At 37.2% G+C, this 16,781-nt stretch overlaps 2 protein-coding genes across 2 annotated transcripts; one reads left to right on the top strand and one right to left on the bottom strand.

Moving 5' to 3' along the window:
• The first annotated feature begins 1,836 nt into the window (after positions 1-1,836).
• LOC116135760 (pentatricopeptide repeat-containing protein At5g50990) lies at positions 1,837-4,078 on the top strand. Its single transcript, XM_031421477.1, has 2 exons — positions 1,837-2,080; positions 2,165-4,078. Exons 1-2 carry the CDS (start codon positions 1,837-1,839, stop codon positions 3,673-3,675), a joined length of 1,755 nt encoding a protein of 584 aa, XP_031277337.1. The 3' UTR covers positions 3,676-4,078.
• A 40-nt stretch (positions 4,079-4,118) lies between these two features.
• LOC116135762 (CRAL-TRIO domain-containing protein YKL091C-like) lies at positions 4,119-15,103 on the bottom strand. The gene is made up of 6 exons (XM_031421479.1): positions 14,821-15,103; positions 5,270-5,528; positions 5,087-5,123; positions 4,828-4,933; positions 4,616-4,726; positions 4,119-4,381 (listed from the first exon to the last, which is right to left on the bottom strand). Exons 1-6 carry the CDS (start codon positions 14,944-14,946, stop codon positions 4,265-4,267), a joined length of 756 nt encoding a protein of 251 aa, XP_031277339.1. The 5' UTR covers positions 14,947-15,103; the 3' UTR covers positions 4,119-4,264.
• Positions 15,104-16,781: the final 1,678 nt, after the last annotated feature.

The following is a 16,781-nucleotide window of genomic DNA, read 5'->3' as shown; positions in this document are numbered from 1 at the left end:
CAAGTAAATACAGCCAAAAGAATTTCAAGATAGCCGTAGATGTTGGAGTGTTTTCCCTTCCAAATACAGAATCTTTTGATTAACTTAATTAATAAAATTTAAATGAGAAAGGATGAGATAGTAATTTGACATGACGATAATGGAAAAAGAACATTAATTAAGTAATAGTATTCCTTGGTGTTGGCAATGTAAAATAGCAGGGAAAGTACAGAAAACCATAAGGTGTTGCAGCTATATCTGTTGCCGATGCTTTCTCTCTCTACTCTGAAAAAGACTGTTTCTTGTACTTTCAAGTTTCAAAGACGCTACGCCCTACACTATTCTTAGATTTTGGTGCTAAAATCACCTGCTCTTGTTCCTACACTCCCCCGTCATCCCTCATCAATCTCTACGGTTGACAATCAGATCTCTAAGTACTTTCTCCACGTGTCACCAAGCCAACGGATGCATTACCTGGCTCTGAACAACAATTCTGATTCCATTAACACTGTTAGATGATGTGATTGATTTTTGTTTCTAACCTTATATCTTTTTTTGTATAGAGAATGGCGAGAAAGTGAATAAGGCTAGTGAGATCTGTTTTACCTTCTCTTCGGAAGGAAGAACGACTTACACACCTAAGATTTGTGGAAACGATAAATTGATATCTAAAAGATTTTAAAATGATAAATAAGTACCTTTTTGTTTTGTTAATGATTTCTATTTATTAATAATGAAAAGACTAAAATACCCTTAAAAGTTTAAATTTTAGTTTTTTATAAATTTAAAAATATCTAAAAAACCCATAGGTTTACAAATTTAACTAAAAAACCCAATATATAAATTTTTTGTAAAATAACAAAAACACTCCCGTCACCTGCACTACCAGATTCCAGCCACCACCGCTGGAATCTGGCCGAAAAGTTGCATTACAACACAGACCCGTCGGATCTGTGTCGTAACGTCTCAATCTGGCTTTTTCCGGCCAGATCCGTGGTTGATCTGGTCGGAAAAAGCCAGATCTACGGCTAGATCAGGACGTTACGACACAGATCCGACGGGTCTATGTCGTAACGTAATTTTCCAGCCAGATTCCGGCAGTGGTGGCCGGAATCTGATACTGTGGGTGATGGAAGTGTTTTTGTTATTTTATAAAAATTTTATATATTGGGGTATTTAGTTAAATTTACAAACCTAGGGGGTTTTTTAGAAATTTTTAAATTTATAAAAAATAAAAATTTAAACTTTTAAGGGTATTTTAGTCTTTTTACTATTAATAAACAGAAATCACTAACAGAACATAATGGAAGATATCTATTTATCATTTCAAAACTTTTTGGGTATCAACTTATTGTTATTATGACAAATTTTGGGTATGCACAACTCGTTCAGTCCTTTTCAGAATAATTAAAACTTCGGTCAACTAATACGGTACGTTGGTTTGCAAATGAAATGATGACACGTCAAGTCTCTGTTGGATGCAAGCATTTCGTCCCAGGACCAAGTTAATTAGCTTACATGCAAACAGTTTTCTCGCTTTTTATTTTATTTGTCCTTTCTTGCTTCGCTTTTAATTGAATTTGTCTTTTCATGATTTCATTTAAATCTATTGTTATTGGGACTGGTATGCCATAAAAGTTAACAGAGGTTTCTTGTGCCATTAGACATTGCTTCTCCTTGGATCATGGCAATCTATCTATCTTCTCGATGTGTAGGCTCATTTTATCTTTTACTCAATAGTGAATTAAAGGACCTCTATTTTATCTTTGCTGTTCTTCCAATTAGAAGATTAGAATCTGTCCTTTTGTTTCCTTAGTAACATGTTGATAAAAGCCCAGTTGTTAGAGATGGGCTAAGATGACGGATTTTGTTGAAACATCAAGCGAGGAAGTCAATGAAGTGAAAGATGCACAGCCCACTTTCTCTAACCCGGAATTCCAGGCAAATTACTTCTGCATACTTCATGTAGGAAGAAGAGAGCAAATAAACATGAGAAAACCTGGAGTGATAATGCTCACTATGCAGTCATCCGTGGCAATCAGATCGGCCTTTTCCCTCCATACACTTCCTTCTCCTCAGAGTTTCCACATTGAAACTAAAGGTGTGCATTCGCTATCTCTCTCTGAGCTTTTGTTTTCTGTCTTCTGATTATGTTTGTTTTTATTTCTTTTACATACTCTTGCAGATCATCGAACGCTCTGTCGGATTCTCGAATCTTGCAAACACTCTTCGGATTTTAAAATTGTTATGGAAACCCATGCAAGAATTGTTAAACTCGGTTATGGAACTTACCCATCTGTAATAGCTTCTTTGGTATCAGCTTATAAGCATTGCGATAGGTTGAATCTTGCCTATCGACTTCTAGATGGAGTTTGGAACTTTAGGTTGGTGAGTTTGAACATAATTATTGAAAATCTTATGAAAATAGGAGAATGCGATATTGCCAAGAAGGTATTTTGTAAAATGCCTAACCAAGATGTGGTAACATGGAACTCAATGATCGGAGGTTACATTAAAAATGAGCGCTTTGAGGAGGCGTTAAGATTCTTCAAAGAGATGCTTAGCTCAAATGTTGAACCAGATAAGTTTACATTTGCATCGATTATTACTGGGTGTGCTCGGCTTGGAGCTCTTAGTTATGCTCTTTGGGTGCACAATGTGATGATTGAGAAAGGAATTGAACTAAATTTCATTCTGAGCTCGGCACTCATAGATATGTACTCAAAATGTGGCAGAATTCAAACAGCGAAAGAAGTTTTCGATAGTGTTGAACGTAGTGATGTCTCTGTTTGGAATGCAATGATTAGTGGGCTAGCAATTCATGGACTTGCTAGAGATGCCATTAATATTTTCTCAAAGATGAAGATGGAAAATGTTTTACCTGATTCTATAACATTTCTTGGACTTTTAACTGCAAGTAGTCATTGTGGTATGGTTGAAGAGGGTCGCAAGTATTTTGATATTATGCAAAGTCAATACTCAATTCAGCCACAACTTGAGCATTATGGAGCCATGGTTGATCTTTTAGGTCGAGCTGGACATGTCGTAGAGGCGTATAGCATAATAACTTCAATGAAAATGGAGCCAGATGTGGTTATCTGGAGGGCCCTTCTTAGTGCTTGTAGAACATACAAAAAACCCAGTCTTGGAGAAGTTGCCATTGCAAATATAACTAGTCTCAAGGGTGGGGATTATGTGCTGCTATCAAATATGTATTGCTCCTTAAAGAGATGGGATAGTGCAGAGAGAGTAAGAGAAATTATGAAAAAGGAAGGCGTTCGTAAAAATCGCGGAAAGAGTTGGTTGGAGTTAGCAGGTGTCATTCACTGGTTTAAGGCAGGTGATAGATCTCATCCTGAAACAGAAGCAATAGAGAAAGTATTAGGAAGTTTGATACAAAGAACCAAGTTGGAGGGATTTCTGCCTGCAACGGAATTGGTTTTGATGGATGTTTCTGAAGAGGAGAAGGAGGAAAATCTGTATCTTCACAGTGAAAAGGTAGCTTTGGCCTATGGTATCCTAAAAACTAGCCCAGGCACGGAAATTCGGATTTCAAAAAACCTCCGAATCTGTTATGACTGTCATAGTTGGATAAAAATGATTTCAAGGCTATTAAATAGAGTAATTATTGTGAGGGATCGGAACCGTTTTCACCAGTTTGAAGGTGGTTTATGTTCTTGTGGAGACTATTGGTAGTCAATATAGATCTCTTGAGCAGAGCGTCCACCGGGTCACATTTCAACAAGCAACTAATGAGAACTTCTATGCTTCCAGTACAAATTTCTGTTCTATACCTATTTGACAAAGAAATGCTTGTTTTTCTAATGAATCCAAGGAAAACTGAAGCTCTTAGTCTTGATTATTCTTCTAGATGGCTGAGACCTACAAGTATTTGAAGGTGCTGCCAAGCTGTTTTTCTTAGCCACTTCTCAAACCCCACCTCTTTTGCGGAAAAGGATGAAGTACCAAAGGTTGCAATCAAGCAATACTTTTGCATCACCAGACCAGGAACATGGATGAATGGGCTATTTTGTTATGCTAATGAGCTCAGACCATGCAATACTAATGCATCGCCACAAAACAAGGATACTCTTAGAATTAACTATTTTCCCATTAAACCCGAAAACGAATTAACCCATTTGTCTTACAAGTTTGAAATGAAAATAGATGTAAAGATTTGCAGATTTTATCGTTAATATGCAACTTAGTGGTTTTGGCGAGCAAATAAAAAACTGTTGATTTGTAATATTTCGCGGCTATCTAGCCCGATGAGGTGCATTGGTGATTAGCTCTCCTGGACCGGAACCAATGGCAGTTGGCCTCCATATATTTCAGGGAGCTGGCTCTCGTCTATCTCTTCCAACAGAGTTGATTTTAGCTTGTTGTCCTCTACAAATACAATCTGCAAGCCATGCAAACAACATAAATGTTAAGCTCATCAATATATCAAATACTGAGACTGCTATAATAAGTCAATAATCCAACTTTTATGAGTTTTTTCCACTCTATTCATTGTCATCCAGTAGTTAGGCATAAAAAGAAAAAATTCTTATTAATTTGAGTTCTAAAATTCCAGTTAAGCATTGACACGGCTTGGGATATAGATACACAGTTTAAAAAATGAAAAAAGTTTTACCTTCTTCTTAGTATTGTTGTCTATAAAAGGATAAACGACTTTCCATACTGCCATGAATACGTAAGGCGCATGCACAATAAACATCTTCCCAAGTCTCTCTGGGTAGTAATCCTGCCATTCCCATTTACCAGTGAAAAATTCATCGAGACAAATATCCATCAGTACTTTATGTTGATAATTAAGCTTAAAACGAAAACGAATTACTAATTGACCTGCAAAATGGATAGAGCTCCAAGGTATGCACGAAGGTCAGTGTTTGCATATCCCCAACCTTTAAGGTCCCCGATTACAACAAATTTCTCCTCTCCTGGTGGTGTCCTGTTACATCAAATACAATTATACCAAAGACTTTGAGGAGCCTACACATAGTAATAAATTCATTCTATACGACAGCAATACTGTGTGCACGCCAAGAATACCATGCGTGCATAAGTAGCTAGCCAGAGCCAATTATAGTCGGGAATAAATTACCTTGAACATAGTTTGTCAAGAATATAGACCACAAAACCTGTAAATATACAAGCAGCATTATACTAAAGTAAACAACCAGCCAATTCCAATTCAAGTTCAAATTTATTTACTTGGGTTAAGTTGATTGATTCAATATATAATCAGGGTAATATAGAAGTTTAATGCAAAGTTGTAGTAACATACGCTTGAATTCGTCCAGACCTCCCTTATTTTGAAAATGCCTGGCACCAAGTACAACACCTATAGGCCGTCCTTTCTTGTCAAAGCCTTGCATAAACATCTTGTTCTGATTAATTTCTTTGGGGATCTCTGACGTAGAAATGGAACCATTTGGAACAAATGTTCGCCTCCATTTCAAATATTTGAGAAACATTGTAGAACCCTTCTCTACGTCTAATTCACGAGCACGCAAAAATCTTCTAAGAGTGAAGTCGTCAACTTCCTGCGCACAGCACAGACGATCGGTCGTGGAAATAAAAGATTAACTCAATGCAGAAGCTGCTTAATCAAGTTCTATAGTCAAATAAAAAGCTGATGGCTTTATTGTTGGCAAGTACATGATACGTTTTATTTCGAGTATCATTTAAACCAAAACAAAGTATTTTTACTTATGAAACATGATTCTCTTGAATCTTGTTATGAACAAATTAATATAAATGTTATGCAATCAACCAAGATTCAACCAGAAACAACCAAGAAAACAAAAAACACAAACAATCAACACCGGATCTTTACCATGGTTCACTTGCCCTATTTGAGCAAGCTACATCCACGTTGAACTCTGGAAAGAGAGTTCGCTGCACTATGATTATAGAACAACCAATTACAGACACGATTACAAAGAATGACACCCAAGAACCCAAATCAAACAACTCTGATGCAAACTCGTAATCTGCCCTAGGAATCCTCTAACCTGGAAATCCTTATAACAAGAACACAGCAGTTCTTCCCTTGACTGATTAACCCAAACCACTCAAGAAACCCGCAGATTACAACTGAAATCAGACCCAAAAGAAAAACCCTAATCTCACAAAGGGAAAACGAAATGCGGCTCTCAACTTTTCTGTTTGATCTACAGTTAAATAAGAAACCCTAATCCTTTTATAGTGTTGACTGGAGGCTTGATCTCAGCCGTTGGTTTTTCCTCTGAATCAGCGGTCAGGATCATCTTGGAGCTATCTCAAAACGACACCGTTCCATTAATACTCAGTACGACGCCGTTTTAGCATTCACTCACAACAATCTCCACCTCGAATGCTAAACATTCATAGTGCAACAAACCCAAACAGTTCCATCATTGTTCTGGTCTTCATAGGTTATCTTACATGCAGTAGGTTCAAGCAGTGCTTGAACTTTGCAGGTGAGACAACCTTGGTTCCCATGTCAGCTGGATTATCTTCAGTGGATACCTTTACAAGATCAATTACCCCTTGTGTTACTAAGTCTCTGACGAAGTGGAAGCGAACATTCACATGCTTGGTCCGCTCATGGTATACTGGATTCTTACTGAGATAGATTGCACTCTGACTATCTGAGAATACAGTAACCTTGCCATCAGTCAGTTTTGCTTCGGCCAACAAACCTTGCAGCCACACAGCTTCCTTAAACACATTAGCAATAGCAATATACTCTGCTTCAGTTGTTGGGAGAGCAACAATGGGCTGAAGCTGTGACTTCCAGCTAATGTAATTTCCTCCAAGGGTAAAGTAATATGAGGTCGTCGATTTCCTTGTGCCTTTGTCACCTACAAAATCAGAGTCTACAAAACCTACCAAGTCAAGTGTATTATGCCTTTTACAGAAATTTAAACCAACATTCAGGGTACCATTAATGTGCCTTAACACTCCCTTTAAGGCAGTCCAGTGCTCACTGCCTGGATTTGCCATGAATCTGCTCAGTAAGGAAATGGAATAGGACAGGTCTGGTCTGGTACTGATCATTCCATACATCACAGATCCAACAACATTTGCATAGGAGACAGATTCCATTTTGATTATCCCAGATTCAGTTGCGGGGCATTGGCTCTTGTTTAACACAACATGGTTTGCAAGAAGCATGGACACTGGTTTTGAGTCAGCCATACCAAATTTAGACACTAGTTTTTCTAAGTATGATTTCTGCCTAATGATTAATTCATGTTTACCCCTGTTCCTGATAATGTCAATTCCTAGGATTCTTTTGGCATTTCTTAGATCCTTCATGTCAAATTCTGACCTAAGCTGACCCTTTAACTCATGAATTTTAGACTTAGACTCACTCACAAGTAACATGTCATCCACATACAGTAAAAGATATACAGGCAGATTATGATTCAAATTAAAATAGAAACAATTGTCATATCTACTCCTAGTGTATCCTATACTTACAATGAAATTGTCAAACCTCTTATACCACTGTCTTGGGGACTGTTTCAGTCCATACAATGATTTGTGCAGAATGCACACATGGTCAGGTTTCTTGGGATCAATAAAACTTAGAGGTTGGCTCATATAAATCTCCTCTTCTAAGTTACCATGCAGAAAGGCAGTGGTAACATCCATCTGTTCTAACTCTAGGTTATACTGGGCAACAATGGAGAGCATTAACCTAATGGTTTTATACTTGACTATAGGGGAAAAGACTTCATTGAAGTCTATTCCTTCGCGTTGGGTGTAACCCTTAGCTACTAACCTAGCTTTGTACCTAAGTGGGTCAGTAGCTGAAATTCCCACTTTAATCTTGCACAACCATCTGCATTGGATTAGTTTGTGGTCCTTGGGTTTGGGAACCAAGGACCAGGTTCTGTTTACCTCAAGTGACCTCATTTCCTCTTCCATTGCTTACCTCTATTTTTCCCTTTCCTTAGAGTTCATTGCTTCTTCATATGAGTCTGGTTCTTTTATTTGAATGCCTGTTCCTACAAGCAAAGCAGTGTATATCAGTTCAGCATAAGAAAACCTAGCAAGGGGTCTTACCTCCCTCCTTATTCTATCTCTGGCAAGTTGATAGTGTTCTAATTGTGCCTGTTGGGGCTCTGGGGCATCTGCTTCATTTTCCTCACTATCAGATCCAGGATCCTCTGGTCCTGGTTGGTTTTCAAGTGCATGTTCCTCATTGGGTTGAGGTGGTTCAGCCTGCTGACCCACAGGCTCCACCTCAATGGTTGTACTCTCAGTTGTATCCTTGGTAGGTTCAGGTGGGGTGGTGGTATCAGTGTTCTGTTTAGTGGTTTTACAAGGGAACACCCCTTCATTAAAGATCACATCCCTGGAAATGATGATTTTTACCCCTGGTGTATTTCTGTCCCAGAGTCTGTACCCCTTGGTACCATCTTGATATCCTAGGAACACACACTTGGTGGATCTAGGCTCTAACTTTCCTCCCACTGTATGTGCATAGGCTGCACACCCAAATATTCTCAAATGGCTTAAACCAGGCTTTCTTCCTAACCATACTTCTTCAGGACATTTGAAATTTCTGGCAGTAGAGGGGCTCCTATTTATCAGATAGGCTGCAGTGGACAAGGCCTCTCCCCAGAAGGTATTAGGTAACCCTGAAGTGAACAGCAAGCATCTGACATTTTCCAGGAGTGTCCTATTCATCCTCTCAGCTACTCCATTCTGCTGAGGGGTTCTTCTCACAGTTCTATGTCTTAGGATTCCTTGCTCACTACAAAACTTATCAAATTCAGTGTTACAGTACTCTAATCCATTGTCAGTCCTTAGAGTTTTTACCTTTCTGGCTAGTTGGTTTTCCACTTTTGAAATTTAGACAGTGCCTGGTCCTTAGTTCTAAGTAGGGCTATTTAACGAACCGAGCAGCTCGCGAGCCAGCTCGGCTCGGCTTGAGTTCGGCTCGGTAACGGCTCGGTTCGTCTGATAACGAGCCGGCTCGACTCGGCTCGTTATACAAAACAAGCCTAGTTCGAGCCATGCTAGGCTCGCAAGCCGCTCGAAATACCAGGGGTTTTTTTGAAAATTTCTGAACTATTGGGATTTAATGAAAATGATGCAATACAAGTTTTAAAAAATAACAAAATAACCCCGTTATTAAAATCCCCAATCGTAGAAATCTTTCACCAGTAGAACCCTTGCCATCAAAGTTTGAATCAAACTCCTCCCAAAGACCCAAACTAACGATTTTGTTCATCTTCAGCCAAATATGTTTTGCATTTTCGTGGGATCTTGTTCATCTTTGTCAGATCTTCGTCAACTTTGCGGGATCTTCATCGTCGTCGTCTGATCTTCGTTGGATCTTCGTCGAAATTTCGTCATCTTCGTCCGAGCTTTGTCATCTTCGTCAGGTCGTCATCATCTTCGTCGGATCGTCATCATCTTTGTGGGATTTTCGTCGGACTTTAATCGGTGAGTAGGGGGTTTCTTCGTCGGATCTTCATCATCTTCGATGGTTGTTTGTTTAGGGTTTGTTTGTTAGAAGGTGTGTTGAGTTTATAAAGGTTGAAGTTACAGATGAAGGAATCAAATGGCCTCATCATTCACCAAAAAAGCAAAAACAAGTTAAACTTGTTTGCTTTTTATCTGATTTGGCCACACAGCCCACACCACACCATTAAAATAAGTACGGGAGTTACTGTGAATCCTAACCAAGTTGAAGAATCATCATCGGCCATGGCAGACATATTCTTTGTCTGATCTTAAAAAAAATTGAATTAAAAGCTAGCAGACAATCAGACGCGCAGTTGCTGCCCATAAATTTTTTTTTTTTAAATTGAATTAAAAAAAAAAACAGAATTATTTGGAGTTGGCTCGCAAGCCGGCTCGAAATATGTTAAAACTATTATCGAGCCGAGTCGAGTCATATAATTTATGGCTCGGCTCGGCTCGTATTCGGCTTGTTTAATCTTTCTCTTTCACGAGCCGAGCTCATTAAGCCTAAAACTCGGCTCGGCTCGGCTCGATAACACCCATAGTTCTAAGGGTGTAAATCCACACTTTTTTGCTAAAATCATCTACAGTGGACATAAAGTAACTACTGCCCCCATGAGACCTCACTCTTTCAGGTTCCCATAAGTCTGAGTGTATGTATTCTAAACAATTTTAGCCAGCTGTATGCCTTTTGGGAAACTGACTCTGTATTGTTTTCCTAAAATGCAGTTCTCACAAAATTCTAGGGTTGCAGCAGTGTCTTTTCCTAGCATGCCTTGGTTACTTAGGATATCTAGCCCCCTCTGACTCATATGTCCCATCCTAAGGTGCCATTTTTCGGTTACTGACATATTTGGGGTGACAAGGGAAGAACTTAGGCAATTAGAATAATATTCTCCACATAGGATGTATAACCCGTTCCTTTTTTCTCTTTTCAGAATTAGATTTTGGTTTCTATACACATTCAGCCACCCATTTTCGGCTCTGTAACAGCATCCTTCCTCATCTAAGGTTCCTAAGGATATGAGGTTCCTTTTGAGTTCTGGAATGTACCTAACATGGGTAAGCTTTATTAGTTTCCCACTACAAAGTCTAAGGGTTATACTACCTTTACCTTTGACCCTACAGGCATTTTTGTTCCCCATGAACATAGTCTCCCTATCATATTCCTCATAGTCTTGAAACCAGTCCCTATTGGGGCTCATGTGGAAAGAGCACCCAGAATCTAACACCCATTCTCTTGTATTGTTAGAAACAGAGATAGTAAGCATCTCTGTTTCTTCAGTTAAGTGTTTGGATGAGGCTAGGTTACTCTCTGTGTTTCCCTGCTTTTGTTTCTTAAGCCATTCAAAGCAATTCTTCTTCAGATGACCAGTTTTATTACAGAAAAAACATTTTCTGGACTCTGCCTTATGCTTATTGTTCCATTTACTCTGTTTCTTGTTTTTGGACCCCTGGCTAGGTTGACTGCCTTTACCAGATTGAAAGATATCTGGTTTTCCCCTAACAAACAGGTTACTCCCATTTAGTTTTTGGACCTTTAACTCAAGTTCTCTAGCCTTAAGACCAGCCATAATCAAGTCAACACTAAGGACAGTACCGGAATACTGAAGTGCATTCTTAACAAGAAGATAATCCTCGGTAATGGAGTTTAACAGTATCATGGCTAGACTAGTCTCTCCTAGTTCCTGATCTGTGCCCTTTAAAATTAAGGTCATTTTTAGGAATTCATCTAGGTTCTCCTTCATTGTCTTGCTACTATCCATTTTATAAGAAAACAAAGCACCCTTGAGAAAAGATAAGTTTGGTGCAGATTGAAGTGCATACAAAGTTTAGAGTTTACCCCATAACACAAGAGGGGTTTCGATTCCATCAACCTTCCTTAGTACACTGTCTGAGAGGTTCATCACGATCAGATTGTAGGCTGCTTCATCAATCTCCTCCTTCTCCTTCAATTTTTCCTCGGGCCATTTCTTTTGATCCTTCTCCAGTGCAAGGTCGACTTTATTATGTGAAAGCAGAGCCTTCATTTTCTTCTTCCAACTCCCGAAATCGATCTTCCCATCGTATTGGGAGATCTCCATACGTGTAGTGCTCATGGTATTATACAGACAATGTGATACAGTCTAAGGAGTAAGTGGCATTGTTACACCAGAAGTTGCTAAATACTGCCAGATAGTTTTTAAGACGGTCACTGGTTTCCAGCCTATATACCCTTAAACTTGATAAAAAAACGAAAAAGAACACTACATTTATAGAATCAATGCAATGACCAAGATTACTCTCTTTAACCAGTGTTTATGATCTAATCTCACAAAAATAACCCCAAGACTTAGTAAGAATCAAAGTTCTAAGGCTCTAGGAACCTTTGGATTGAGAAACCCCTAAAATATGAGAAACCCCTAAAATATGAGAAACCCTAATTTTTCGAACAAACCCTAATTTTGCGATTCGTCAAAAAATTAAACGATTTCTAAAACCTGGATACACCCTAGGACGATGGCTCTGATACCATTGTTATGCAATCAACCAAGATTCAACCAAAAACAACCAAGAAAATAGAAAACACAAACAATCAACACCGGATCTTTACCGTGGTTCACTTGCCCTATTTCAGCAAGCTACATCCACGTTGAACTCCGGCAAGGGAGTTCGCTGCACTATGATTATAGAACAACCAATTACAGACACGATTACAAAAAATGACACCCAAGAACCCAGATCAAACAACTCTGATTCAAACCCGTAATCTACCCTAGGAATCCTCTAACCTGGAAATCCCTATAACAAGAACACAATAGTTCTTCCCTTGACTGATTAACCCAAACCACTCAAGAAACCCGCAGATTACAACTGAAATCAGACCCAAAAGAAAGAACCCTAGTCTCACAAAGGAAAAACGAAATACGGCTCTCAACTTTTCTGTTTGATCTACAGTTAAATAAGAAACCCTAATCCTTTTATAGTGTTGACTGGAGGCTTGATCTCAACCGTTGGTTTTTCCTCTGAATCAGCGGTCAGGATCATCTTGGAGCTGTCTCAAAACAACACTGTTCCATTAATATTCAGTACGACGCCGTTTCAGCATTCACTCACAACAATAAACTTATTGTTTTTAATTCAATATAAAAGAAATAATTATGAGGTGTGCCCCAGTTGATAACTCAGCTCCAAATGGGGCGAACTCTACTTTCAATGTCAGGGGTTGAACCGCATTGAAAGCACCTTATGGTCACTGGTAATTACCTAAGCTCCAAGATTAATCTCATAACTTCGGGTATGGGGAGGGGGAGACCCCAGGTTTCCACCCAAAAAAAAAAAAAAAATTATATATATAATATATATATATATATATATATATAGAGTAAAACATTTCTATAGTAATAATGGTGGGACTAACTAATTTTATTACTATGAGGAGGTTATAACTTAATATAGGTGTAGTTAAAAAAATTTCGTATTTCATAATTCATGTTTTAGTAGTACAATATTAGGATTTCAATTTATGTTTTAATAATAGTAAGGTTTCAATTCAACGCTTCAATTGCCTACTTTTGAAATGGATAGAAGATTGTGTTTTGAAACCAACAAAGATAGTTCTTTGATGGAATTGTAAATGCAGTTGTTGCATGGCAACTAATGTGAAGCTACGGACAATTATCAATTGTTTTAAGCATTACAAAATTAAGACCCCCCGATGTCGATGAATTGTCAGTTACAAATAAAATAGATGAGAAGAATCAAAGAGTCATTGTAGAATTGAGTGATCAGATTCGACAACTTCACTATACTAATTGAATGAATATTAATGTCTTTCTTAATCATCTAAATGAATAACAAGTCATGTATGTTTTAACAAAAGAAGAAATCATTTCTACAATTAAACAAGAAGAGAAAGGAAATAATTATGAAGATGATAGTATGGAAATACAAATAGTTTCATGTCAAGAAGCTCTAAGCATGCTTGAGAAGCTATAAATGTTTTGGCTTTAATAAGAAAATGTTCATGCTAGCGAGTAATGTACCAACAAGTTAAAAGATGTAGTAACAACTCTAAAGCATAAATTATTGTCCCAAACAACTTCAGATAAATATTTTATTTCATTTTAAATATTTAATGTAACATACTATATATTCTTTTTGTAATATACAGATAATTATTACTATGTGGAGGCAACTTTCCTTAGGACGGGAATTAGAAAAATTATAACTTATTACAATGTGAAGTTTATTCTTATTTATAACTATCCCAAATAAGGAATATATTTTTTTATAACTATGTAAAGTTTATTCCTATATAGAATATTACTATAGAGAGGTTTTACTGTATATTATCACAAGTAGAAGATAATAGATATGGGTGTAACAAAATTCTTAAAGTTGTTATAAAATTCAAATTCCTTTATGATATATATAGCACGCACATGTATTGTAATAACGATTTACATTTGTAATTGAAGTATTATTTCTACTTCTAGTGTCATAAAGTTGGTGCCTTTATTTATAAACTTAGACCAAGATATGTAGATGAATAACTCAGATAAAAAATGTGTAAAGTTGGATCTAATCTTGTATTTCAAACATATAGTAATTGATTTGATAAATTAATTTATTTTTTCATCCTATACTTAATACAATACTATAAATCAACTATAATACATTGAAAATTATAAGATCCCAACTTTAGATGTGTAATAGTTAACCAAAAGGATATATAATATATGTTATACATAAATTATAATACACGCGGGCAAAATTATTAGCACACCATGCTTTTTTTTCTTTCTTTTTTTTTTCATTGCCCAAACACGATTAAAAGGGATGATTTATCCTTATCAGTATCGAAATCTTTTGTCGAAAAAAAAAAAGTTTGCTGGTTGACTTTTTGTAATTTTAAATTTTGGAACCGTAAAGGAAACTATTTCTTGAACCTCTCAGTCAGTTAAACGTGTTTTCGTTAAAAAATGGTTAAAAGATTCTCAAAATATTTATAAGGATCTTTTCCTGTTAATCATGTTTGATATTTTAATCGTGCTGAATATTTATTTACGAGAAAGAGAGAATGAGCGACTGGTGATCTAGTTTGGCAAGATTACCACCCTCCGATAGTAAAGCAGACCTATGAATTCTTTGAGAGATGGACATGAAAGATGTTTAATTTTGTAGTATCAAGTAAGTTAATTAACGACTGTTATAATTAGAATTTGGAAATGGCAGAAACATGCAAGAATAATTAGAGTGTGTGATGAAGATATACATATACGCAGATGATCTGAGAATGGCAGGGAAGAAGATAAGAAAAAGCTTTAAAGAGAACAGTACGATTAATTGCAATGAAAAAGCCAAGTAAAAGAGGGGAAACCGACACACCTTGGAAGAGGGATCCTGCTTTTCAACAAGGGCTTTCATGAGTTGTAATTTCGTCTGCTCCTTCTCATTGCTTTGCAAATGCTTACCTTCTTCCTTCTCACGATCGGAGTCTGTTGGGCTCATCATGTTGGATTTCTCTAACTTCTCCCTCTCAGCTCAGCTCTTTAATTATCACCCCGGCACTCTCTCATGAGCATATATACTATATTTATACATATAAAGAGAAACTTAGAAGCATTTATTCAACTGTTGACTTCATTGTTTTGTAAAATATGCATGACTTAAGCTGAACTGGACTTACCCATGAAGGCTTCAAATTTTTTTTTTGTTTTGTATCCACACTTTAATTAGACCTCCAAGATTCTAAAGTTAACGCATCTTAATTAGTTTTAAGACTCTAAAGTTAATGATCATAAACCTTTGACTAATCTAGTCCTTCAAAACTCTAAAAGCACCTCCACTAGTTTTGAGACTCTAAAGTTTACCGTCTGACTACTCCTTGTTAGTTCACTGGCTTCATTATTTTGTCAATATTAAATAACAGTTCAAAGGGCGAACAACAAGTTCCCACCCAAGGTTTGGCCTAATGACAAGTTCCCACCNAACCTTTGACTAATCTAGTCCTTCAAAACTCTAAAAGCACCTCCACTAGTTTTGAGACTCTAAAGTTTACCGTCTGACTACTCCTTGTTAGTTCACTGGCTTCATTATTTTGTCAATATTAAATAACAGTTCAAAGGGCGAACAACAAGTTCCCACCCAAGGTTTGGCCTAATGACAAGTTCCCACCTGAAAAGTTTCAAAACGACAGTTTCTCACCTATCCATCCAATTTTTCCGTTAATTTCAACTGCAAAAGGATATAATAGTAAATTCAGTTTATTTTAATTTTTTTTTAGAAAACTTGCCACCGGCCACCACTTGCCGCTGGCCACTATCCCGTCCTCTTCCATAACCTCTCCGTAACCACCACAAGCAACTCTACCATTTCAGGGACATAGGTCTTCAGAGCATCAAAAGTGTACCCCATCTGCTCCCGAGACGCAACGCAGAGGCTGATATATGTTACCTCCAATTGCCTCCACTTCCGTCAAAATGCGCAAGTGGCTCCGGTTTTTAGTGCTCTTGAATGCCATTTTCTCTAGCAAGTGGGAGGCCTAACATGATATTGGTGTCTCATGAACAGAACCACAATCAAGATATATCCCTATGGAGGCTGCTAGGTTCTAATTGGTGCGATTGGGAGAGGAAAGAGAAGAAGAGAAGAAAAGAAAAAAGAAAGAAGGAAAGAGAAGGAGAAAAAAAATTAAGGTTTGTTTCTCACGTTTATATATTGGAATAAAATGACATAATTATCCTTTAATTACTGTTTGAAATTATTATTCTGTCTTTCTACTGTTGAAATTATTGGACGAATTGGATGGATGCGTGAGAAACTGTCAGTTTGAAACTTTTCGGGTGGGCACTGTCATTAAGCCAAACCTTGGGTGGGGACTTGTCGTTAGCCACTTAGCCCCTGCTCAAAACCTGATAGCTCCTCTTTTCATTGCCGATACGTTATGGGTGGTAATTCCTAAAGCAGGTGGGAAATAGTTATTGATATTTTTGGCATTAATGGTGTTTCAGATTGTACATCTAAGTACAACTAATTAACGAAACACTCTATCCATTAACACATTTACTACTTCAAATATTAACATCCAATATTAATATAATTCATACAGCTGATTTATTGTTTTTTTTTTTTTACTTAAAATGAAAATAAAAAATAAATTAAATTTACTTATCAATTATAATATCTCAAAATTTGAATGTATTACCACTTGATTTTTTATCATCTTGAAATTTTATAAAAGCGGCAGTGAGGCATGGACACCTGGGGGGCAGGATAATTAATTAGAGTTGGATCACCAACCATTAATGTAGCAGACAGTCAATGAGGAAGCCGGTTAATCTGATAAA

Source organism: Pistacia vera, unplaced genomic scaffold (assembly GCF_008641045.1).
Source record: "Pistacia vera cultivar Batoury unplaced genomic scaffold, PisVer_v2 Contig302, whole genome shotgun sequence".
NCBI classification, from domain to species: Eukaryota; Viridiplantae; Streptophyta; class Magnoliopsida; order Sapindales; family Anacardiaceae; genus Pistacia; species Pistacia vera.
The sequence above is the reverse complement of the archived record's forward strand: the minus strand, read 5'-3'. Positions and strand labels throughout refer to the sequence as shown.

What these genes read in the sequence shown, in the direction of transcription:
- LOC116135760 (XM_031421477.1), top strand. Translation starts at nt 1,837, where the DNA reads ATGACGGATTTTGTTGAAACATCAAGCGAGGAAGTCAATGAAGTGAAA. An exon ending in TTTCCACATTGAAACTAAAG is followed by an intron (nt 2,081 to 2,164) that starts GTGTGCATTCGC and finishes ATACTCTTGCAG; the next exon opens with ATCATCGAACGCTCTGTCGG.
- LOC116135762 (XM_031421479.1), bottom strand. Translation starts at nt 14,946, where the DNA reads ATGATGAGCCCAACAGACTCCGATCGTGAGAAGGAAGAAGGTAAGCAT. An exon ending in CTTGACAAACTATGTTCAAG is followed by an intron (nt 4,934 to 5,086) that starts GTAATTTATTCC and finishes TTGATGTAACAG; the next exon opens with GACACCACCAGGAGAGGAGA. An exon ending in ACAACAATACTAAGAAGAAG is followed by an intron (nt 4,382 to 4,615) that starts GTAAAACTTTTT and finishes CATGGCTTGCAG; the next exon opens with ATTGTATTTGTAGAGGACAA.